Below are 25871 nucleotides of genomic sequence, written 5' to 3'. Positions count from 1 at the left end.
CTGTCAGAACCTGCTGGATTTCACCTCTGATTCAGGTGTTCTTTTCATTATTCTTTATTTTATTCCACAAGAGGAGAGGGGTTTTTTTCTTTGTAAAAAGAATTAAATGAAACAACAAACAGACAAATGGTAGAAATTCACTACATAAATACAAGGTAGGAGCTATTCACCACTCGTCCACGCAGAACAGGAAGCAATAAACAGCACAGAAGATGCAAGAAGGAAGTTACTAATTAATCCTGCAGGATATCTATGCTAAATAGACATCTGTGAACTTATAATTACAGATGGACTTTGTCTACATACAAGGCCAATGCTAAAGAAAAACAGCAGGATCATTTTTATTCTGGTTCTAGTGTCCCAAGATCGTCAAGACTCCTGATGTGAAAGCAATGGGAGCTTAAAACAAGCATGACATTTTGCATTTCACCTTGTTATTCAGCATTCTAAGGTCATCTATTAAGTCATCCTTGATATTAAACCGCCTCTCTTCACCTCCCGAACATGCCCTCCATCTCCTAAGCCCAGATCTAAGCCCCTTTACTGTAGATTAGTCTGCTACTCGTCATTAAAATGCATCAGTACAGTAGCTGCAAAGGAAACCAGAGGGATTGAGAATTTTGCTGCTAACTATAGAAAAGGCCAAGGTGCTGAACAGCAAAAGGTACATGCATAATCAGTGCAGTCATTCATGCGAAGATGAACAAGGCAGATTACTCGCTTCCAGACATCATTAAACATTTATCCTTGGCCGTTACCTAGATAAGGACACTGGCAATTTATCCATTCCGTGGAAGAGACCAGTACTGTAGTCCAATGAGACAGTTTTAGTCTGTCCCAACTTATAGTAACTTATATATATATAAAACTTTGAAGAGGAAACTCAAATACTTTGGCCACCTAATGAGAAGGAAGGACTCACTGGAGAAGAGCCTAATGCTGGGAAAGATTGAGGGCAAAAGAAGAACGGAATGACAGAGAACGAGGTGGCTGGATGGAGTCACTGAAGCCATTGGCGTGAGCTTAATTGGACTCCAGAGGATGGTAGAGGACAGGAAGGCCTGGAGGAACATTGTCCATGAGGTCGCAATGGGTTGGACATGACTTCGCAACTAACAACAATTTATAGTGGCATTAAACTTATTTGTTAGGGGATTTCATTATAAATTACTGATTTTATTTCTTCAGTCCAAAGGAACTCTGAAGATTTATTTATTTTATTTATTTATTAATTTTATTTCTATACCGCCCTTCTCCCGAAGGACTCAGGGCGGTGTACAGTCTAATTAAAAACACAAAGACAGACAATATTTAAAAATGATTAAAATTATTAAATAGTAGGCCCAATTTATAAAACCCCGAATTTAAAAACCCAATTTAAAACCAATTAAAATCTTTATATTGATAGCCCAGCCTGGCGGAACAACATGGTTTTGAGGGCACAGCGAAATACACGGAGATCAGAGATTTTGCGAATTTCTGGGGGGAGTTCATTCCAAAGGGCAGGGGCTCCCACAGAGAAGGCCCTCCCCCTGGGTGTCGCCAGCCAACATAATTTGGCCGATGGCACGCTGAGGAGACCCTCTCTGTGGGAGCGGACTGGCCGGTGGGAGGCTACTGGTGGCAGAAGACAGTCTCAAAGGTACCCAGGTCCAATGCCATGGAGCGCTTTAAAGGTGGTAACCAACACCTTGAATCCCACCCGGAAGATCTTCTGACAGCAGCAACATGAATGATGCCAAATTGGTGATATGCACCCAATGATGTAAATAGGATGACATATTTGTATTAGGTCATATGATGCAAGTAGCTAAAATGGTAGCATCATTTATGAGATGATTATTCCATTATGCATGTATGGTTATTTGCCCATCCCTGTGGATGTCCATGCAAAAAGTTTTGTTCCTTGACTAGATGAGATCTCCTAAAATCTGAGATCAGCTATCACATCCCCCTCTCTACTTTCTGTTCTGCAAGATGGCAATTCGTATGGCAATGTGCAACCATAGAGGATACTTACTTCAAAGACATAGATTCAGCTCAGTGGTAGGTTTCAAATTTTTTTACTACCAGTTCTGTGGGCGTGGCATGGCTTGGTGGTCGTGGCAGGGGAAGGATACTGGAAAATCTCCATTACCTCCCCACTCCAGGGGAAGGTTACTACAAAATCCCCATTTCCTCCTGATCAGCTGGGACTCGGGAGGCAGAGAATAGATGGGGGTGGGGCCAGTCAGAGGCAGTATTTATCAGTTCTCTGAACTACTCAAAATTTCCACTACCGGTTCTCCAGAACTGGTCAGAACCTGCTAAAACCCACCTCTGGTTCAGCTTATGGTGAATGAATGATGGAGTCTATGCACCCAGGAACTGAGAGTGAATTTCAAAATATGCTTCCAGGAATCTTCACATTTTCACTGGAGAAAGACAGGGTTTTCTTTGTGGAGACAGCCAAGTTGAAGAATTTACTTTTCAGGGAGTCTTGATAGGATAGGATAGGATAGGATAGGATAGGATAGGATAGGATAGGATAGAATAGAATAGAATAGAATAGAATAGAATAGAATAGAATAGAATAGAATAGAATAGAATAGAATAGAATAGAATAGAATAGAATAGAATAGTTTATTGGCCAACTGTGATTGGACACACAAGGAATTTGTCTTGGTGCATATGCTCTCAGTGTACATAAAAGATACATTCATCAAGAATCATAAGGTACAACACTTAATGATAGTCATAGGTTACAAATAAGCAATCGAATCATACTAGGAAACAATCACTATAAATCGTAAGGATACAAGCAACAAGTAACAGTCATACAGTCATAAGTGGGAGGAGATGGGTGATAGGAACGATGAGAAGATTAATAGTAATAGTAATGCAGACTTAGTGAATAGTTTGACAGTGTTGAGGGAATTATTTGTTTAGCAGAGAGATGGCGTTCGGGAAGAAAACTGTCCTTGTGTCTAGTTTTTCTGGTATGCAGTGCCCTATAGCGTCATTTTGAGGGTAGGAGTGGAAACAATTTATGTCCAGGATGCGAGGGGTCTGTAAATATTTTCACAGCCCTCTTTTTGACTCGTGCAGTTTACAGGTCCTCAATGGAAGGCAGGTTGGTAGCCATTGTTTTTTCTGCAGTTCTAATTATCCTCTGAAGTCTGTGTCTGTCTTGTTGGGTTGCAGAAGACAGATTCAATAATTCCTCTGTAAAACTGGAGGAGGAGGAGGAGGAGGAGGAGGAGGAGGAGGAGGAGGAGGAGGAGGAGGAGGAGGAGGAGGAGGAGGAGTCCATACGAGCCATTACTGTATGTACTGGACTGTCTCTTCAATTTTTTCAGGTTTGGCCTGAGTTCTTTGATTTGGGTTGGTGGTTCATTTTTTAAAGTTATGAGACACTTTGTGGCATCCAGCTGCACACCTCTGTCCAAAATCTACTTTCAGAATAATTCTGAAGTCTGTGCAAATGAGCTGCTCTTCCTTCTCCACCACCACCCCACTCCACATGCACTCATCCTTACATGTTAGTGGTTTCCATGGCAAATTTCCATCTGTTTCTGACTGTTTTAACAGGCTTTTTAAATTAAGGCTTAACTATGTCAGTGTTCCAAGATTAGCTTTGTCTTTGAATAAACCATATGTCTCCTTGACAAATCCTGCTATGCCAATAACATGGAGTGGAAATGTTTAGAGTCAGTTTTCACACATCTTTTTTGATTAAAAGCAAAGCAATTAGGAGTCGCATAGGATAGGAATATTTGCACAAAAAAATCAGTTCTCGTTACCTAATACAATTTTTGATTTTTGCACATAATTGGTCACTGTAGCAATTGGTAAATGGAGGGAAGAAGAGAATTACCAAAAAAAAAAAAAAAACAAACCCCACCCTACCACCCCTTTGTTTAATTTTCAATTATTTCTTGATTGATGAAAACCAAAACTGGGCTAACTATTATCTATCCAGTCCAAAATGGATAAAATGCCTTCTTTTATTTCAAGCAAGCTTTTATAAAGACAGAACTCTTCACTTGGCAGAAAGGTACAAGATCTGTTTATTTGAAACTGCAAATCCTTTGAAAGTAATATGGCATTTCAAGTGCTTCAAAAGTTTGACCTTTGCTTCAGGAAATGTATCCTCAACCCAACAGCCTAGATACGCGATGCACCGAAATATGCTCACACGCACACAAAGCGTGGGTTTGCTCATTGTTGTAAGCCGTGTTTTGATATTTATTAAATTATTGGATTGGTCCACACCATTGAATAGGTTCACACAACACACTGAAACCATAACCTGCGATGTCTAATATGACACACTATGCCAAAACCAATCTTATATAGTACCTTTGAATCAACAATTCATGAAATAGTTCACGCAAGAATAAATCATAGTAGGGATTCATTTACCTTCCCTACCGGTTCACAAATGTGTACCTTCAGCGCATGCTCAGCCTTCCACACATACTCTTTGCTCGCGCACGTGCCTTCTGTCCATGCACATGACCTCCAAAATGCGGCTAAACAGGACGGCATTACTTCCAGGTGAGTGGGCAGTGCCTACCGCAGTCGGCGCTACCGGTTTGCCCCAAACCGGACAGAACAGGCTGAATCATTGTTCTTATTGTCAGGAGGTTCCCCTAAGATTCATTTGAAATATACATTTCTGAAACTTCCATTCTTTCAATCTTTTCACATCAGCAATTTTGAAATATTGAAAACTCTAGCAAGGTTGAGTTGGAAGTTGAAGCTTCTTGTCTGTTGCATGTTAAGTGTTTCTGAGAGGGGGGAAATTGAATGGAAGCCAAGATTGTTCTAAATAGATTTCATAAGAGAAAGGAAATTTATTTACCAGAAATATATTATGGGGAAAGGCAAACCTGGAAACTTGCTAACTAGATCTTACTAGAAGAAGAGTCCGAGATGACGTGTCCCGTGTCTGCCTCTTGGATACACACAGGTCGAGGATGGACAAAAAATGGACACGGAGAAAACCTTTAATTCTTCCCTCCTACCAGACACCTGAACACGTGAATGCGTAACTAAAGCCCAAAAGCTCCGATATAAACCCTTACAAGAGATCAAGAATACAATCTTTCCAAATTTGGTCAAACAGAGATTGCAAACTGGGTCTTGACCCAAAGTTCAAACCATCGCCGATGAGGTTGAAACTTCATTGACTTGCTCATTTCCTTCATATATATTATTTATAATAAGCAAGCCAAAGACAACAAGGACTGCATTTTTTCCGAGAGGTCTGCCTAAGGACAGTATCTAAAAATCATGCGTAGAGGGCAAAATAGCAGAGGGTTGAGGGAAACATCATGTTATAAAACAGCTAAGACAAACCCACAGGCACGACTTTCCAAGGGGCTTCTCACTAATGTTTAATTGCCCAGTTTTATCCCTTCTATCTGGTAATGCCATACAAACAGATATTTCATTTCACGTTATTTTTTTTTCACTGTATCCTTTTCCACTCAAGATTTGAGAGTCTGCACTTGATTCTTTGCCTCAAAGGCCAACGAGTCTTTGGAAGAATCTGTTTTCGCGAAGCCAATGGAATCCAGATGCCAGTCAAGAGTCTCCATTGTGGCTATTTACATTTTTAAAAGGCTTGTTAATAACATTCGCACATTTAACGTTGCATGTTGACGGCCCATTTCCTCTGAGAATTTACCCATCGTTATAACCTGCTTATGTTTTATTCTGAAAATCGAACACAAAATACCGAGCTTTGCTTAGCCTAGCTTTGTGGACTGTAACCATTTCAGATCAGTCAATTGCAGAAGAGGTTAAATATGAATGAGTCATGTTAAGTAGGCTTCTTGTTTTTGTTGTGTGGCGGCAAGAATATCAGCATTTGTGTAAACCATTTGGAGAAGTAGGTCAAGGTGGACTATTCTTGCTTAATTTTGATGTACGCGTTTGAATTCTCAATCTATCTCATTGCACCAAGCTACCTACTGTAAATCTTGATTTTATCATCTGTTTATTTTAGAATTTAGCATCTTTAGCATACATGCCTTTGAGTCATTGTTGACTCCTAGTGGGCTGCCTGCCTAAACGCATTCTTGTGGTTTGCTTGGCAAGATTGCAGAAGTGGTTTGCCACTGCCTTCATCCTAAGGTTGAGAGAGAGTGGCTGGCCCAAGATCATCCAGAAGATTAGGAAGAATGGTTACAGGAATTGGTATGTCTAATTTAATAAAAAGAAGGTTGTAGTAGTAGCAGTTCTAATATCTAAGGGGCTACCATAAAGAAGAGCAGGTCAACTTATTCTTAAAAGCACTTGAAGGCACAACAATAAGCAATGGATGGAAATTAAGTAAGGAGAGAAGCAACCTAGAACAAAGGAGAAATTTCCTGACTGTGAGAACAATTAATCAGTGGAACAACTTGCCTCCAGAAGTTGTGAATGCTCCATTACTACAGGTTTTTAAAAGAAGAAATTGAACAACTGTTCATCTGAAATAGCAATAGCACTTAAATTTATATACCATTCCACAGTGCTTTATAGCACCGAGCAGTTTACAATGTCAGCATATTGTCCCCAATAATCTAGGTCAGGGGTGTCAAACTAGCAGCCCACAGGCCAGATGAGTCATGCACAGGCCACGCCCACCCCAGCTACGCGAACAGGAAAAACATCACGAAATGTCACATGACAACAACGTGACGCGAGTTTGACACCCATGATCTAGGAGGTCTTCATTTTACTGACCTCGGAAGGATGGAAGGCTGAGTCGACCTTGAGCTGGTCAGGATTGAATTCCTGGCTGTGGGCAGAGTTTGCCTGCAATACTGCATTTGAACCCCTGTGCCATCACGGCTCTGATATAGTGTTTTGTGCTTCAGCAAGGGGTTGGACTACAAGACCTCTAAGGTCTCTTCCAGCTCTGTTATTCTAATTCTTTTGTGTGTCAATTGTTTTTGTGCCTTAGGCAAGAATAGAACTCACGGTTTCCCAGTTACCTAGCCTGATGTCTTAACCACTACACCAAACTGGCTCTCATGATAATATACAAATTTAATAACTTTAGAAGTTATTTAATTTAGTAAGTAAGAAGCTAATTACAACGTGAAGGAGATAATGTCTGCACATTATACAGATAGAGCCACTGGGGTTTCTTTTACTGATGAGTTGAAGTATGTTGGGTGAATGAAAATTCTGACATACACAACAGCTATTACCTGTTCTTTCACCGGAATAAAACATTAGGGAAGGATGTTACAGCGCTTGTCCATGAAAAGATGTATAAAATGGATTATACACCTCAAAGAGCCTTGATGGCGCAGCAGACTAAAGCACTGTTAAGTAACATCATCTGCCTGCAATTACTGCAAGTTCAAATCTCACCAGGCTCAAGATTGACTCAGCCTTCCATCCTTTTGAGGTAGGTAAAATGAGGACCCGGTTTGTGGGGGGGGGGCAATAAGCTGACTTTGTATAAAAAAAGAACACCGCTTAGGGGCCCCCCCGAAAGCCCTACTAAGCAGGTATATACAAAAGTATGAAGGCTATTGCTTAACGCATTGTAAGCCGCCCTGAGTCTCTGGAAAAGGGCGGCATATAAATCGAATAAATAAATAAATAAATAAATAAATAAATAAATAAATAAATAAATAAATGGGGTGCTAAACTGGAAAATTAGTTATAAAAAGGAACTAATTTCTGGATACAATCTTCTGCAGACCTAATAAAATCTGTTTTCACTACTCTTCCAGAAAGAAGAATGTCAGGGTTCCAAGTAATACACCCATAGCAAACAGAACTCTTGAGGCAGTTAGATTCCTCAAAGAATGATTTTATTGGATATATCATATTGGCACAATCTGGTGAAAACCGACTCTGAACGTTCCCGTGGTTTTCACCTAATTAAAAGTTTTCTCCCTTTCTCAGTCAGTCAGTCACATGGTCCAATCAAGGTGCCGTCCGGTTGCCTGGTAACCTCACTCCTCCTCTCGCCGGCCACCTGTGGGAACGTCCTTGGTTCCCAGGAGAAAGTATTTTGTTTTGGCTACAGAACCCCAGCTATTTCTATTCCCCCCTCCCTATCCCTCAGTTCCAGTGTGGCAGCACTGAAGCTTCACAATGGCTTCAGTCAGGTCAGATTCAGGGTTGACAAAAGTCAAGAGAAAACTGCTTCTGAAGATAGATCCTTGCTGAGTATTGCTTCTTGAGAATTTTGTTGTTCTGGATGAGACGCTATTGGACACCAACAGTACCAAGAACAGTCATTGGATCAACCTGAATGGAGGTGGTTGAGAGAAAGTAGCAATAGGCCTCTGTGCCTAAGGAAAAATCCAGAAAACCAACTGTTGGATGGCACCCACATTTTATATTTCTCTTTGCTACCATTTCCCGATTTCCCAGATATTTGCAGCCCTAAGAAAGTTAAGAAGCTAAATTTTGTTGCAAATTGAAAAAGGAGCCGGAACCTAACTGCAAGGACCATCTGCTCTGCATACTTAACCAATTAATAATTGTAATAGCAAATATTTTGGTTGGTTTTGAAAAGGAGTCTTTTTTTAATGAAAAGCACAAGGGTTGAGAGCTGCCATACATGTATCTGACATTTGTTTATGGTGTTATTTAATCTTCTGGGCTGTGTGTAGGTTTGGTGCTGCCCGTTTTGTGGTTGTTGAGAACCAACCTAGAACTAAGGAGAAATTTCCTGATGGTGAGAACAATTAAATCAGTGGAACAACTTGCCTCAAGTAATTGTGGGTGCTTCACCGCTGGAGGTTTTCAAGAAGACATTGGATAGCCATTTGTCCAGAATGGTATAGGATCTCCTGCCATGGGCAGTGGTTGGACTAAAACAAGGGCCTTACAATCCTATTATCCTATGTTCTAGGACAGGGGTGTCACACTCAAGGCCCGCGGGCCGTATCTGGCTTTCTGGGTGCTTAGATCTGGCTTATGGGGCTGCCTTGGAAACAACGAAGGACCGGCCTGTGGTGCCTCAGCCAGTGAAAAAAAGAGCTCAGGAGGACCGCATGGGCTGCAGGAGGCCGCCAGAGCCGAAAATGGAGCCGAGGGCCGTGTGTGGCCCTCCCAAGCTGTTTTTGCTGGCAGAAGGCTGCAGGAGGATCCCCCTTAGCCCCATCCGGGCCACCACAGGTGCCCAACACAAGTGATGTCGAGCTGGCCACACACACCATGGCCACGCCCCCCCACAACCCTGATGTGGCCCTCAGAGTTTGACACCCCTGTTCTAAGAAGAGTCAAAGACAGAAAGACAGTCCAGAGAACAATTGGGAAAGTTAGCCAGAGTTAAGTGCTTGTGCTTTCATATTGAAGTGTACAGGCTTTTTAATTCAGTGATGACAGTCTGTTTCCTTTCATTCTCACTGGTCAGGGGTCATCAATCTTGCCAAAGGAGAGAGCCTGAATCGCAGAGAAGCACAAACAATTCATCACAGTAGAGGCAATTGTCAGATTAAATAGTATTAACCCAGCCAAGATTCGGCATGCAATTGGAAGACGGTAGCAGAACGAAGCTCAATTGTATGTCTATTTTCCCCGAACAGAACTGTCCAAGATCATTCCCTTGTTGGACGATTTTGTCTCTGAAAACAGACGTTTGGGTTTTCAGGAGAGAAGTCCGGGTATAACTTGAGTTCAGAGACTCTGCTTATTTATTCAAGTCTTTTAAGACAGAATAGCTCTATGTTGAGTGGAAACAGAGAAATTAGAGATTCTCAAATTTGTGGGCAAAACAGTTTTGCCTCACAAGTCTCTCCCTCATATATTAGTAAATGGAGAAGACATTTTAGCCAAAGGCACACTCTACATCAGATTAAATTAACAGGGCACTTAAAATGCATTCCTGAACACCAAACACCCCAACTTGGAAGTCTCTTTGGAGACTCTCTAAATTCCCTGTATGTCTTATCTAATTCTATTTTGTTTTCAAAGTGTTTTTCATTCAAAACTAAACACGGAAAACATGTAAATGTCTGCAGCTAACCAACAACTTCATTACCGAGCATTTATTTGAGGTATATCCCAGCTTTGGCTGTGAAAGTTGGACTATTAAGAAAGGCTGAGCACCAAAGAATTGAGGCCTTTGAACTATGGTGCTGGAGAAGACTCCTGCGAGTCCCTTGGACTGCAAGGGGATCCAACCGGTCAGTCCTAGAGGAGATCAACCCTGACTGCTCTTTAGAAGGCCAGATCCTGAAGATGAAACTCAAATACTTTGGCCACCTAATGAGAAGGAAGGACTCACTGGAGAAGAGCCTAATGCTGGGAACGACTGAGGGCAAAAGAAGGAGGGGACGACAGAGAACGAGGTGGCTGGATGGAGTCACTGAAGCAGTCGGCGTGAGCTTAAATGGACTCCAGAGGATGGTGGACAGGAAGGCCTGGAGGAACGTTGTCCATGGGGTCGCGATGGGTTGGACACTTCGCAACTAACAACAACAAACCCAGCTTTATTTTCAAGGCAATGTACAGGTTTTCCTACACCAAGTTTCTGTTTTTGTGAATTGGCCTGACAGTGTCAGCTTTCATGCCTAAGGGAGGAAGACTAAAACGTCAATCTCCTAGTTAGTCCAATACTTTAAGCAATGAACCAAACTGGCTGTCATGATCGTCTGCTCTATGTATAATGAAGAGGCATTTCGGGGGGAGGGGGGGGATGCTGTTGGTTACAGCCCAGTCAAACGTTGCCTAAGAAGAAAGTAGTTGGAAAGCTGCATAGGGTGATAGACAGCAATCTCATCAGTTTGCCTTCTGATAACTGGGTGTTTTTGTCCTTCACAAACATCCTTCGAAGGGCCAGATTAGTTCACTTTGGAAGAAAATGGAAGCATTTAGATTTATAGCAGGTGGCAGAACTAAGCGACCTTGGCTGATGTTGAAAACCTAAGCAACTGAAACCCAGGAATGAAGGCTGGGCTACAGCATAGACTGGAAAGTTGAAAAAAAAAAATTATCGGAAGGCCGAATTTTCAGATGATTTGTTATTGTTAAAACACAACTCTACACATGCCCATAAAATCATCGGGATTTGAGGCTGACTTGAGACTTTATGATAGCAGAAGGCATCACATAGCTAGACTTAACTTTATCTTTAAAAAAGAAAAACTAATTAAGCAAGGTGAATATTGAAACATGGTTTCTATTTGAATAGACCTTTAAAAAAAAAAAAAAAAAAAAACAGCCTGCTCATTTGGTGTACAGGAATGCATTTTTTAAAGTGCCCTAGTAATTTAATTTTCCATTGCTAAGCAGAGCGGTTGTTAAGCGACTTGTGCCCATTTTATGACTTTTTTTTGCCACAGCTGTTAAAACAAATCACTGCTTCCCCCCACTGACTCTGCTCGTCAGAAGCCGGCTGGTAAGGTTACAAATGGTGATCACATGACCCAGGTGTGAGTTCTACTTACCTTTACTACCGGTTCACAACGGGGCCGCGCGCACATGCGCAGAAGGATCCTGATGACATCAGGGTCAATGGGTGGAGCCTCCTGCCGGTTTTACTACCGGTTCTTGCGAACCGGTCCAAACCGGGGGCAACCCCCCACTGACATGACCCCAAGACAGTGTTAACTGTCACACATAGATGCCAGTTGCCCAGCACCAGAATGTTGTTCATGTGACCATGGGGAATGCTGCAATGGTAATGTTCGTCAGTCACTTCTTTCAGTGCCGCTGTAACTTTGATTGGTCACTAAAGAAATGATTATTAGTCGAGGACTACCCGTAGTTGTTTTTCAATGAAGTACGTTAATACTGGCCTTTATTCTGGATTTTTTTAAAAAATCTCATTTTTATTTTGAAGTCTTGCCTTGGGATCCTTTTTTAATGGAAAGTGGTAACTGCAATATTTTAATATATAAAATTCTAGTTTTATTTGAACAGAAAAATACATGATTTACATCGTGCGCTCCAACTTTGCCAACAGCCCGTTGCAGTAAATGACATTCAGAACCGTAAACCGTAGTTGCATTTGCTTTCTTTTATTAGAAAAAATACTCCAGCAAAGTCTACAATCATCTGTCAATTATGAATGGCATACAAGAGATTCATGAAACAATAAGATTTTAAAAAAATACAAATACAAACTATATCGGAAAACACCTATTTGGCAATGTTATGCTTCTTAAAGAAAAGGAACTCAAGCAATTACAGATGACCATTTATTGAAGATAAAGCAGTAACGGAAGTGCTTAAGCAAAATTAAAAAGAAAAGACGAAACAAACGGCATCTGTTTTAAATAGTTAACATTGCCACAGATCTTTATGAAATACCATTGTCAAACAACTACAGTATTCCAGAACCATTCCATGTCAGCAGTGCTTCTAAATCTGCACAATAATAAAATTTATATGTTTGTGAAAACATTTTAAATCCACCAGGAACCAAACAAGCATTTTACCTTCATTAAGGCAGCTCTCCTTATACAATTCGAAAAAAATAAAATAAAATAAAAAAAACCTCCAACTTCTATCTCCCAAAACTTTAGACTTTAATTTATTTGCTGTTTAATTAAAAACAAAAGAGTGTAAAAAAAAAAAAGTCGCTGTAGTAATGCAAAAAATAATAAAATAAAATAAAATAAAAAATAAAGAAAAAATCCTCCTAAACAGGAAGGGTTAATCATGCAGTTTGACTGCATATAGCCACCTTATTAAGTCATTTATTTTACATTTGTTCCTTCCAACAAGCAAGGAAAAGATTGATTTCATATCCATGTTCAGCAGTGAGGTGCTATAAACCTTCTATGGATATTATGCATCCTTCAAAGATTTCTGAAAGGATACCTAATGTGTTTTGTTCTTATTAACAGTAGTATAGAGTCTCTTAGAAATCCAAGAGACATATTATTGTTAAGAAAGGTGCTTGCTTTAAACAAATTCTGGCAGCGCTAATGACATACAATATCCTTCAATATTATTTCTACCATAATATATACATTTTAACTTCCATGCCTCTAGGAAAAAACATCTACATTTTGTGATATAAAAATATATTACAAATCTGCAAAACTATTTACAAGCAACGTCCCATTCTCTATATGCAACTTTTTTTTTTTGTCTCAATACAAGACAAACAAGGTACACAAGTTTTCTATTCCTGTAGGGTTAAAAAAAATTCCGTAATTCCTTGCTTAATAAAGTGAGGAAGCAATTTAAATCTTTTCATAGCCAACTTTGGTGCATAAACGATTGTATTTTTAAATGCTTCTTTTTAAAAAATACTTTTTTTTTTTTTTTTTGGACATAACAGAAACATTTAGGCCAAAAGAAGGGAAAGGGAGGCAATATAATCTTTAAAAGCAAGCTGGAGTTTTAAAAGCCAAATAGAATATAAAACCAATGTTGTTTCTTCTTCTTCTTTTTTTGTATAGATATTATTAAAGTCTGATTAATATACAGTAATATCTTATGAAGAGGATCGGATATACAGCAACATCTAACATTGATCAACCTCCCCTGAATATATATATATATGTATATTTATATATATTTATATTCTGCTAAAAATCAAAGTATGCCATCACCATTTTGCTTAAACATGATACCACCACTTAAGGTTATGTGATTGGACACCACAAATTCACTAAAGTGACAACGGAGACGGTCCACCAAGAATTCTCTCTGTCGCTTATCAATGATGAGATTTCAAGAGTTTGCTTACCAAAAATAATGATAGTAATAAAAAAATTAAAAATGTGAGTAACAATGGCCAGGATGGTTTTCACCTGGCAAGTCAGCGATTGCCAGTTCATCCAAGTTTCAAGAGAGTCTTGAAAACAAGTTGGAACAACTTGTTTTGAAACAAGTTTCAAAAACAAAAACATTGGTGAGCATGCCGGAGAAGCTTCACCATTGTACCGTCCCATTAAAGGTTATGTTAGACATTTATATATAATATATTCCATAGATGCTTCAACTTCATTCACAGAATGGTTAGACCAATCATAGGCTGGCAGCAGTTGGGCACAGAAGGGGTAGGTGTGCCGTGGGTGTGTGGGTGGGTGTCAGTGGATGAAGGTAAAGGACTCAAGGAATGTGCAATTCTAATTCCATGGTCAGTGACTAAGATGGTAGGTTAGGTGCCCCCACCAAGTCGATTTTTACCTCTTCAACCTCTTCTGTGGCATTGTTCTGGAAGGAAAAGGAAACACAGCATTGGTGGCTTCTCAAAGGAAGTTTAACTTGCCCTGGTTAACAGGTCCTTCCTGTTGGGAATTAAGACGGCATTACAGAAAAATACTTCTACTGTCAGGAAAGAGACCGGTGTGCTTTCTGAGGAGACAACCAGGTTGAAGTCAGTGGGAAAAAATTAAGTATTCGAAACATCTGGAAGCAGAAGGAATGAACATATTTCGGTTTATTCTTCAGATATTGATATGAGTTGTAGCTATGTGGATATTATCTTTCAGAAAAAGGAGTAAAGGACCCCACAGAAAATATTAATACTAATAAAAAACGGACTCACATCTCTCACTTTGCTAAAAAAAAAAAAAAAAAGATTAATTAATAAGCTTTTCATCTTTATCATACTTAGTAAGCTGAGGCCAGTATGGTGTTTCAAAGCTGTATTTATCACAATATCTTCCATTATTTCTGATGGAAACATCTGCCTTGCTCCCACGGTACCTCTGGACAAAGATTGCAATTGCCAAGAAGTCTTTTGTGTATATCCTCAAAGGTTCATATACTTAATTAAGAAACAGACTAAAAAAAGAGGATTTCAGAAACTAGTGCCAGGTCTGAACTATCACTTTACATTATTGCACTGTACGTAATTGAAACACCAAGAAAATGTTAAGGGCCATACAGCGGCTTTATAATTAATTTTGCAAATTTAGCCATTATGATTCCTTCTGTTAAATAACATGTTTAACGGCATATATTTTCCCAAGACAAAATTTAAATGGATTAATCTTGAGTATGAGAAATAACAGGTAAGCTAAAAGGTTTCTAGGACTCAGATGAGCCTATACTAGTATGTAATTATTTCTATAAACATATTGCTGTGTAGAGAAGTTGTCAGGATGAGGATGACCTGCCTCCATCAACCTAACAACCATCCCACAGTGTTTTGGGCGATGTCTTTCCTATCTCTGCAACCTGAGATTGGCTATAGAGGAGATCCTTGATTTACAACCAGAACTGGGACTAGAATTTCTGCTGCTAAGCAAGAGAGCTTTTATAACTGATTACAACTGATTTTATAAGCTGTTTTGCCATGGTTGCTAAGCAAATCACTGTAAGTTATTAAATGAATCAAGAGGTTGTTAAATGAATCAGACTTCCCCTGTTGACTTTGCTTGTTGGAAGCCAGATAATAAGGTCACAAAGGGTGATTGTGTGACCCCAGGATGCTGCAACTGTAATAAATACATGCCAAGTGCCTGAATTTTGGTCACATGACTGTGGGAATGTTGCGATGGTTGTAAATGCAAGGACTTGTCACTTTTTACAGCGCTGTTCTAAGGTCAAATAGTCGCTAAATGAATGAGTGTAAGTCAAGGACTACTGGTAATAACACTTGCTAGGCATTAGAACCTCTGGAGCTTCTAACGTTTAAAGACCCAATGGCAGCAAAATATTAGCTGTATCCTTGATGATAAATCATAAATCAGTTCTTTTCAGATTACCTTTGGAGGAAAAAAGCACAGGAGATAAAGTTATGGACACTTATGGTGTCTATCGAGATTCTCAATCATCCAAGTCATGGTTGTCCCAAAGGGGCTTTTCCACAAAGCAACTGGACTTCCTTGGATTTTCTCCCTTGAAAATGTTTCACTTCTCATCCAAGAAGCTTCTTCAGTTCTCTGATGCTTCTTGGGTGAGACGTGAAATGCTTTCAAGGAAAAATCCCCAAGAAAGTCCAGTTGCCTTTTGGAAATCAACTTTGGGATGACATTTACAATGTTTTCACAAAATCATACCCGTGTTTCCCCGAAAATAAGACCAGGTCTTATTTTTTGGGGGGCTCCAAAATAAGCACTAGGGCTTATTTGGGGGGGGGGTATCTTTTTTCCCATGTACAGGCCCACTTCTTCTGCTGGTTCGTTGTTGGGCAGGAGGCCGTGCGGTGGGACAGTGCCACCACCATGAGATGGGGGTGGGGTGAGATGTCCCACGTGCCCCACACTGGCCTATCTCAGGCCCCCAAAGCCAGGCCATCCATGCCCCGACACCTGCCTTGCCTCGCAGCTGCGGCACCAACACCAACACACCGCTTGGCCTCCTGCTCCGTTGCGGCTGCGAGCAAGCAGAAGTGGGCTGGCAGCCGCATGGGCTCCTGCTATACATGGGTGTGAGGCAGGTGTCGGGGCATGGATGACCTGCCTGCGGAGGCCCTGAGGTAAACTGGTGCGGGGTGCATGGAGCAGCTCCACCCCCACATCACCTTGTGGCCGCGGCACCGTGAGCAACCAGATGCAACAGGTGGGCGGCCAGCTGTGCTAGTTCTTAAGTAGGGCTTATTTTGGGGGTAGGGCTTATATTAGCCGCACACGTAAAAACATGCTAGGTCTTATTTTCGGGATGGGTCTTATTTTCAGGGAAACAGAGTACTTATGAAAAACTATAGAATCTAATTGTATAGTAAAGTTCAATAGTAAATTATGATAGTTCTGTCCCCATCCTAACCCCAAAATGAAAAGAAAAAAGGCATTTAATTTGTTTAAATTGCACGGAGCACTAAGATCTTAAAGTAATACTATATGTATTACAGGCTGAACAGAAAGTGATTTTTTTTATTTTAAAAAAAGATAAATTTGGACTTTAAAAAATTGGTATACCAACCAGCATGTGATCTTAAGAGAAGTGATCTTTCAGGATTCCATTGAATGTACCTCCTTTACTAGACTTTCTGTACACCAAGCACAAAAAAGTAAAATACACTCGGTAAATACACATATTTACCAGCCAGAGTTTAAGTTCAAAAGCTGTCATGTGACCTCATGCCTTGAAAATTAACTTCTGGATGCTGTCAAAATAGTGAAGTGTTTCTTTCTCTAACATCTGCCCAAAACATTAGTGAAGGTGAATGATCAAGGAGGAATAGTACTGCCTATTTTGGCTACCTGAATGATAGCCGTTCTGGTACAGCTTCAAAAAGTTACGCAAGGCATCAAGTCACATTGAGCAAAGAGAACATCCAGAAATGCAGAGATTTACCTGTATATGTTTGGGTCCAGAAGCAAAGCAGTATCTTTTGGTAGTTTTGATAAATGAACTACTTTAGTTTTTAATTGATGCCTTTCACTTTCATTTACCCACACATCAGGAAGACTATGAATAAAATAAAATATTCAAAAAAAGGTCAGTGATTCGCTCTCCATTATCACTACAGGTAAAAGAGCTGCTGTCAATTCTTATGGGAAATAAAAAAATCCACACCAATGTTGCACTGCCAAAAAGATTTGGCTGGAAATTTGCTTCTCTGTGAGCATCACAGTCATCTTAACTGTTATTGGAGTGTAATTCCAAACCTTTTGTTACAGAACAAGGCTGTCTCCCTCTATGTTCAAAGGGCTCCACCTCTTTCAGGAAGCAACATTCTATTTCTATCGTTTTAGCTATGATGATTGGGATATATGAGATTTGCCCAAATTAAGCATCTGTAGGCACAAAATTCCATGCCACCTTCTAGCTCTATATCATGGATGTCAAACCTGCCATGTCACGTTGCCATCACGTGACGTTTCACAAGGTTTCTTCGCAGAGCTGGGTTGGGCATGGCCTGCGCGTGATGCATCCGGCACGCGGGCCGCCTGTTTGACACCCCTACTCTATATGAATTGACAATAGCTCAAACTCTCTATGTGAAGTGATAACAAGGGTATTAGTTTGGCTCTGAGGATAGCATTCCCTACAATGTAAAGGAGCCCCTGAGGATTTTATTCTGCTAGTTGTAACTGACTTTAGGAGTGTTATGTGTGCACATCTCTGTTTCAAGGCCATTGAGCCAGTGCTATCCGAAGTCATTTCTGTGGTTGTGTAACTAGCATGACTTCATGGAGTGGTGTTTTCTTCCCATCAAAATAGTGCCTATTTATGTACTCACATTTGCACTTTCGAACTGCTAAGTTGGCAGGAACTGAGGGGTGGATAGGCGCTCACCTGTTACGTGGTGCTCGGGTCTTGAACCCGGGCTATCAGCTCTCCAGCTAACAAGTTCAGGGTCTTAACCGTTGAGCATAAGGTCTATCTACTGGGAGCTTTTCAAAGTCCCACATAAATAGCATTAATGACAATGATTAATATTACTATTCAAAATAATAGCACCCCCAGGCAGTGACTTTATTTAAATCTCCATGCATTATTTCTTCAAAGCTAACTAAAAGGTAAGTTTCAAATACACTTTGCTTAGTGAAAAAAATTATTAATTAATTAATTAATTAATTAATTAATTTATTTATTTATTTATTTAGCTTATATGCCACCCTCTCTCTGAAAAGGACTCAGGGCGGCTCACAGCAATAAAATAGACAAATCAATATTAGATGTTAAAAACCATTAAAACTCCCCTTAAAAACCCCTTTAGTCCAAACCGGCCTGGTGAAATAACCATGTCTTAAGGTCACGGCGGAAAGAGCGCAGGTCAGGGGCCACCCGGAGCTCCAGGGGGAGTTGATTCCATAATATAGGTGCGCCCACAGAGAAGGCTCGTTCCCTAGGAGTCGCCAGACGACACTGCCTGGCCAAAGGCACTCCAAGGAGGCTCTCTCTGTGGGAACGCACCGGGCGATGGGGAGCTGTCGCTGGCCACAGATGGTCCGTCAGGTACCCTGGGCCTAAGCCAGGGTTTCAATTTAGGAAACTGAACTACAATTACTTTTGAAAAGCAATGGCAAATATCTGAAAGACATTTTCCACAAATTTATTTTAGCCAGTTTTAAGGAGCTTTCTAAAAGTTAATTGAGAAATGGACATTTCATCCTGTCCACTGTGAACTGAGTTAAATTGAATTAAAATTAAAACAGAATTGTGCCTCTGTTGAAAAGGATAGGAAAAAGGGATATATATTTCTATATGTGAACATATTGTTTAGAAATTGCTAATTTCTGATATCCTGTACTTTTTGTTTATTGAAAAAGCTAATTATAGTTCAAATGAGCTTTGTCGATTTTAATATTGGTAATGAAGGTATCTTTCCATAATGATTTCAAACCCTTTTAGCAACTGCTTCTGTGGTGTTAACAAGGTAACAAATGCTTGCAGTCTTTAGAAAAGTTGACACATCGTATGCATCTTTAATGAAAAAAAATAAAGAAAATTCAACAATATATACTGTATTTACTGATTATACAAGTAAGGATATTTCTGCTATTGGCTACCTTTTCTGTTTAGTTTTGGAAAAGAGCTAATTAACATAGGGCTAAAGCTTCTTTCCAATAGGTTCAAAACCCTCAAATAAAATTTAACTCGGGCTATGGATATCTTCTTCAGCACTGTAATAAGAGTAAAAGTCACTTTCCATTTTGTCTTCCTAATGAATATTACTTTTTCTTAATGTAGACTCAAATGCATGAATTAACTTGGTAATTTTAATTTTCCATCAGAGCTTTATAACAGTGCCATAAGTCTGAGTCACTGTTCAGTATGTTCTGTGTAGGCTTGTGTAAAATATAGGAAATACCCTAATTTTTGCAGGTGCCCAAATTATGTACTACTGACTATAAGTACTTACATATCTTCTGGAGTCCAGTGAAGCAGCAACTTAACTTTTCCAGAGTCCTCTTTCCTTTTAGCCATTACCTAAAAGCAAACACGAGAAAAGCGACTTGAAATATTTATGCTCTTTCTTGAATTCCCTGCTCTTAAAAATATCTGGTCCAAATGTTTTATGTCAATAAGTGTTTTGGGTTACAGGGTTGTTGTTTTTTTCATGGATTCTGATAGCCATTGAAACAGCTTTCTTCTTCTCTAAAAGCAGTTTACTTTTGAGATGATGTTCAAATTTATGTGAGATGATGCTAATACATGCATACGTTCCCTTTTTAATGTCTGCCCTCATTTCCTGTAACAAATATTTCGTGTTGACTAGGGATTTCTGGGAGTTGAAGTCCGCTCATTTTTGATTGGCCAAGATTGAGAACACTGACATACACTAGCTGCCTCTCTCAAAGCTACCACCCCATGCTGCCACCCCAAAACAGCTGGAGTGTATCCAATTGGGGGAAAGCTTTCGCACGTTATATATTTTTTGCATCCTGTGGAAGAAAACAGTAGGTTTCTTAGCTTGACTCATGTAATGCATATCAAATTGGTTGTTTGCCTTCAACTTCATGAATGGACTGCATAAAGAGGTAGCTCAAGCCCCAAAGTGGAAACATCTTGATGTTCTGCAGAAATATTAACCACAAGATAAAAGCAACACAGACAAATAAGTTTGTAACTGCAAGTTTCAGACGTTTCTAGAATTCTGTATCTGGTGTACAGGGACTGGAGCTGTTTTCAAAGCTAATGGGTCCCTGGGAAATTTAGAACCATGAGAGATAAAGAGTTGTGGATAAGGCTGCTTGAAGAAATGTAGAAACAGGACTTAAATGCCATGGCGTAAAAGGGAATCGTTTAGGTCGACTCCCAACTTCTGATTACTCAAACATTTTCCAGTCTGGCTTTTTTCCTTCAAGTATTAAGGCTGCATTGTTAGTGGAGCCCGATATAGGCAAGTCTTGGGATTGAGAATGATACACAAGGTGCCTCAGCTTTTCTATTTTCTACGTTTATTTTTAAATGTATTTTTGTGTTATATTGTTAGTTGCCCAGAGTTGTTTGGTTAAGGTGGGCAACCATATATATTTTCTAAATAAATAGAAAATGCAAGCCTGCCTCAAGCATGGGAGTCCTGGTAAGAAAATCAGGAAAGGAATTGATTAGAAAAAATAGCAAAAATCGTAAACCCTCGTTGTGTAAAAACCAATGGAAATGTTGCATATTTACTCCTGCTTTGGGAAGGTGCCTTATGCATTAAGCTCAAAAGCTATACATAAAGATTCTCAAAGAGAATCAGAGCTCATCTGAATCAGTTCAAGTGATTAGGGCACAGGGGGTTTTCATAGGAGCTTCCACCTTCTAAGTTATTTTTGAACACTGGAATCTAATTTGAAAAGTAGCAATGATGGCACATTACTATTTTCTCACTCTGCATCCTACATTGTTAAATTTGCTCAAAAAGAAACCAAAAAGTTTTTAATGCAGCATTATTAGCAAAGATTCTATACACGGATCTATAAAAGTGTATTTTTAAAAGCAATATTTCAAAGAAAGTATAAGTAATGTTAAATGCTAGCCAGGTACTCTAGCAATCATCAGAAACAAACATATATAAAACAGAACTAAAAGGCTGATCGTAAAACAACTTCTAGAAACTTAGAAATTACAACTGATATAAAACATGCCTGAAATAGTTTTACCTGATTCCATGTTATTTTCTTAAAATTAAGAGAGATGTAAGATGTCTGGATGTACTGTAACTCTATTTTCAGGCCTATGGAAAGCACTTCACAAATACAAAAGCCAAAAGAGAGGGAGGGGGCCCAACTGGCCAGATAATATATTTTATGTATCAATCAAGGTATCAAAAGACAATGGTAGAAGAATTTAATTCATAGCTATATTGTAGGTAAATCACTTGGTGTCATTTAAACATTCTAGACTATCATTACAGTTAACTATGGTCAGTAAATGGTCAATGGGAGGTATTTAAGAAAACTCTAGTTCAATACATCTGGAGGGCACTAATTTCAATATCCTTTTTGGTGGATTCAGAAGATCCCTCAGAAGGTGGTTCACCAAGTAGTGACAATGAACTTTATGGAGGGCAATGGGGGAAAGGAACAGCTGAAGTTCCTCATGAAGAGAAATTCCATGGAGGCTCTTTTCTAAGCTCCTGATGTCATTTTGGTGAGAGGAAACTTCATATGAGAAAACTTTTGCTCGGACTTTCAAAGCAGAAGCAAATAGCCACAAATCAGCAATCAAGATTATTGCTCGATTTGTTTTCAAAGGGTTGCAGGAACATTCATAGGACTGTGACAATTCTGACAAAGAAATTATACCTCCGTACCAAACAAACATTCCCATTTCTACTGCAGACTTTTTGAAAAGTCAATTTTTACCAGGAGGGTTACATATATGCAAATAGAGTTCTGCTGACCTCTCCTGGAGAACCACAGAAATAACTCAAAGATGTTAGTTACTCTTCCAAATTACACTATTTAGTTTCAGCCACTAAATATTTTGCAATGTGCAGCACACTCATGCAAGCATCTGCCTGCCACTGCTTAAAGCAGCTGTGCCTTCTCCCAAAATTTTATTGCAGAGTGTTGCTAGAATTCTCATTCTCAAATCTGCAAAATCTTCACTTTTATATCCATCATCAGATATTGCATTTAGATCTCCAGAACCACAGACTTAAGATTTGAGAAGGCTGATGATTCATGTGCTTCCTACTCCTTTCTTCTCAAGCTACATAAATTATCAAATTTATATACCGTATTTTTCAGAGTATAAGACACACTTTTTTTCCCTCCTTAAAAGCTACCCAGGAGCCTGGATAGCTCAACGACTAAAAGCCTGTTATTAACATTCAGCTGTCTGCAATTATTGCACGTTCGAATCTCCCCAGGCTCAAGGTTGACTCAGCCTTCCATCCTTTCTAAGGTAGGTAAATTGAGGACCCAGTTTGTGGGGGCAATAAGCTGACTTTGTATAAAAATATACAAAAGTATGAAGGCTATTGCTTAACGCATTGTAAGCCGCCCTGAATCTCCGGAGAAGGGCGGCATATAAATCTAATTTAAAAAAAAAAAAAAAAAGAGGCTGAAAATTTGGGTGCGTCTTATACTCCAAATGTAACCCTGCACGGTGCACAAAATGGCCACCAGGAACAGCTGCTGCCTTCGCTTACCTCTTCCGCGCTTTGCCTGCTTTAGTCACTGGAGCTCCCTCCGAGGATCAGCTGTGCTTTTGAAGCTGTTTTTCAACCCCAACGCGAGCAAAGCGATCTTCCAAGTTTTGCCTGCTTTTCTAATTGCTACTCCCTCCAACCATCAGCTGTGCTTTAGAAGCACAGCCCCAACTAGCCCCAACCTCAAAACCAGCAAGCGAACTAATGTGCTGGGACTAGCCAGATGAATACCTGGTAGGCAGAATCCCCCCCTCCCCCATTTTCCTCCCCAAAAACTAAGGTGCATCTTATACTCTGAAAAATACGGTAGCTGTCAAATCTCACCATAAGTGACTCTGATGGATTTGTTGGAGCCTAAATTAAACACAGGTGAATAACAGGCGAATAACTTTTCACAGGTGAAAAACTTCCAAGCTTTGATTTGGATCCATGTTCTGAAGTAGAGTAGCAAGGAATTTCAAGCTAACTATAATCAGTCGGATATCAAAATCCTAAGCAGCAATACCCTAAACAGCAATGTCTGAACTGAGGGCTTCTGCCCAAGTGTAGCCAGCTGGATCATAACCTAGACAACCAACCCACAGTCATTCTTAAATTTTGCAATAGGAGACTGGAGTAGGGTTGTGAAGTACTTTGGAGCCAACTGCAAAAAAGGTGGGTAATAACTTGTGGATGAGGAAAATTTACATAAGTAGTAACCCCCAAAAAGGATGGGACAATGGACCATCCCATAGGCAGCCAAATGGTTGGAATCGTTCTCTCTTTCTATGACAATCTTGCAAATGGGAATAAGTGAAGGTGACTAAAATTAAGAGTAGGTGGAAGCAACATCCTTTCAACATCCAACAGTCCTTCAGATATCCTGAGGAATAACTCCCACAAGTCTCACTAATAGCCTGGCTAGTTAGGGCAAAGACTAGGGACATCAATTAAAATATCGGGGGAAATTATAGTAACGATGGAGGAACATTTGCATATAGCAAGATAAAATATACTCGGACTTAAGCAGGGAAGAATAAATCAAATGACTGAAAGTCATAGCACAATTTCTGCCATTTTTTTCAACACTTACAAAAATAAAGCTCCTTTCTCCGATTACGGCTTTCGGGCAAGGTACGGAATTCTTTCCAATCTCTTAGCTGTGGCCATAGGAAATGTATTTTCTTCTCTGCAATTACACCACTTTGCTACCTTAATTGTGGTGATGGAAGGGGATTCCCGAGAGCGATGGGCGAAGGACACCAGGAAGACATACCCAAAATATGTATGCCAAGCAGGGTCACCTAAACCATGAAGGTCATGTACATGACTAGCTAAAGCAAGCAGGAACTTACATCAGGCAGCAGAGATAGAGGATGATAGCATAGACGTAGATGGTCACTTTAATGACGACAGCAACGGTTCATACTACATGATAAGCCGTAAGCTCCTGTGCTTTACCAAGAAACCACATGGATAGATAAGATAATACACTGTCAGATAATGAATACTTAACATGCCTCTAAGGAACATTTGAGGTATCTTTTGGAGCACTAATGGTACTTAGGATACTAAACCCTTCAGGAGGTTCTATCGCTGAGGTTGCTGTAAAAGGAAAAAGAAAATCCAAAGCGACAAAGACAGAATTATAATGGGAACGCAAAATGTAAAACCACAAATATGGGATGCTCGAGGCAGAAAAGGCGAGAAACGTATGATAGATTGACATGGTAAGCATTAGAGAATTGAAACTGATTGGAACTGGATTGATTTTGAGTCAGAAAATCGTACTGTTTACTCAGGACCTAAAAATGAAGAAGAAACACCACCACTTTCAGTGAGGAAGGATACAGGAGGACAGGACTTGTGTGCAATGGAACTGAGGACCAATTATCTATATTAGAATTTGCAGTCAATGTCCTTTAAAAGGATGCTCATCTAAGTTTCTGCTCCAACCACTGATGCAAGATGATAGGTTTTATGGTCAAGGTCCATCTGAAAATGACAGAACATGCAAGCAAGAGTTCCTGCTAAGGATTGGAGACTGGAATGTCAAAGTTAGACCATATAAGAGGAAATTATAGCTATGAACTGGATAGGAAAGGAATTAAGAACAACTTATCACCTGGTTTCTTTAGCAACAGCCCATTCTTCCAAGCAGAACAATTTCCAAATACATAGATGTCATCAGATAGAGAACACAGAAGACTGATTATATTATTGGTACAAAGAATTGTAACAGATCAAATAACCAGCAAAGACGTGGTCAGGATCTGATTGTAAAGGGGGGGGGGGGAATCATGAACTGATTATGTGCAGGTTCCATACCAAGCTAAAGAGAGAGATCAAAGTCAAAAGTTTCCACAACTAATCTTGAATGTATAGCTACCATTTTCAAGAATATCAAGAATCCTGGACCTCCCTGAGAGAGAACCAGAGAAATTATGGAATGAAATCAAAGAGGTTATAAAAGATAAATGTAGAACAAGACTGTCTAAGAAATAGAAGGCACCAAACTGGATGTCAGAACAGATTATAGAAATTGCTAGGAAGAGGAAGGAAGCAACAAAGTCAAAGATCTCAAGAAGAACGTAACCCCCCCACCCCCCCCCCCCCAAAATGTAGAGAGCTGTTAGATGAGACAAGGAACAGCATTACAGCAGGATCTGTATCTAGTTAAGAAATAGGAAATATAAATAAATAAAAATATACAAAATAGAAACAGAAGGGAAAAATGTAGATAAATTTCCAAAAGTTCACAAAACTCAGGAGATTCCAATCTTAAATCAATATGCTAAAAGAGTCAATGAACAGATAGTAATTCAGAAAAGATCGAGTAGAAAGCAAAAGAATAATAATGGTTCTAATCACACCAGCAAATCTGGAATGACCCAATGGTTAGTTGACAGATTGGAAGAGGTCAGTCTTAACGCCAATATCAAGGAAAGGAGGCTTAACAGATTGTACAAATGAATGCACTATATCCTTAATTTCACATGTTAGC

At 39.7% G+C, this 25871-nt stretch overlaps 1 protein-coding gene across 5 annotated transcripts in view; it reads right to left on the bottom strand.

The window, feature by feature from the left end:
- Positions 1–11950: 11950 nt before the first annotated feature.
- The window catches only part of AEBP2 (AE binding protein 2), a 48449-nt gene continuing 34528 nt past the window's right edge, over positions 11951–25871 (bottom strand). For 2 of the 5 annotated variants that reach the window (XM_070947306.1, XM_070947304.1), the window contains 4 exons: positions 19664–19731; positions 17149–17262; positions 16774–16840; positions 11951–14118 (listed from right to left, as the gene is read on the bottom strand). In XM_070947306.1, coding sequence (XP_070803407.1) covers positions 16786–16840; positions 17149–17262; positions 19664–19731 — 237 coding nt within the window. In that variant the 3' untranslated portion in view covers positions 11951–14118; positions 16774–16785. Of the gene's footprint in view, positions 14193–16773; positions 16841–17148; positions 17263–19663; positions 19732–25871 lie in introns of all 5 variants that reach the window. The other 3 variants (XM_070947303.1, XM_070947305.1, XM_070947301.1) reach the window with 2 other exon arrangements.

Source organism: Pituophis catenifer, unplaced genomic scaffold, assembly GCF_029215685.1.
Source record: "Pituophis catenifer annectens isolate HBS135680 unplaced genomic scaffold, rPitCat1.0.hap2 SCAF_7, whole genome shotgun sequence".
Lineage (NCBI taxonomy): Eukaryota > Metazoa > Chordata > Lepidosauria > Squamata > Colubridae > Pituophis > Pituophis catenifer.
This window is presented reverse-complemented; position numbering and strand designations above follow the sequence as displayed.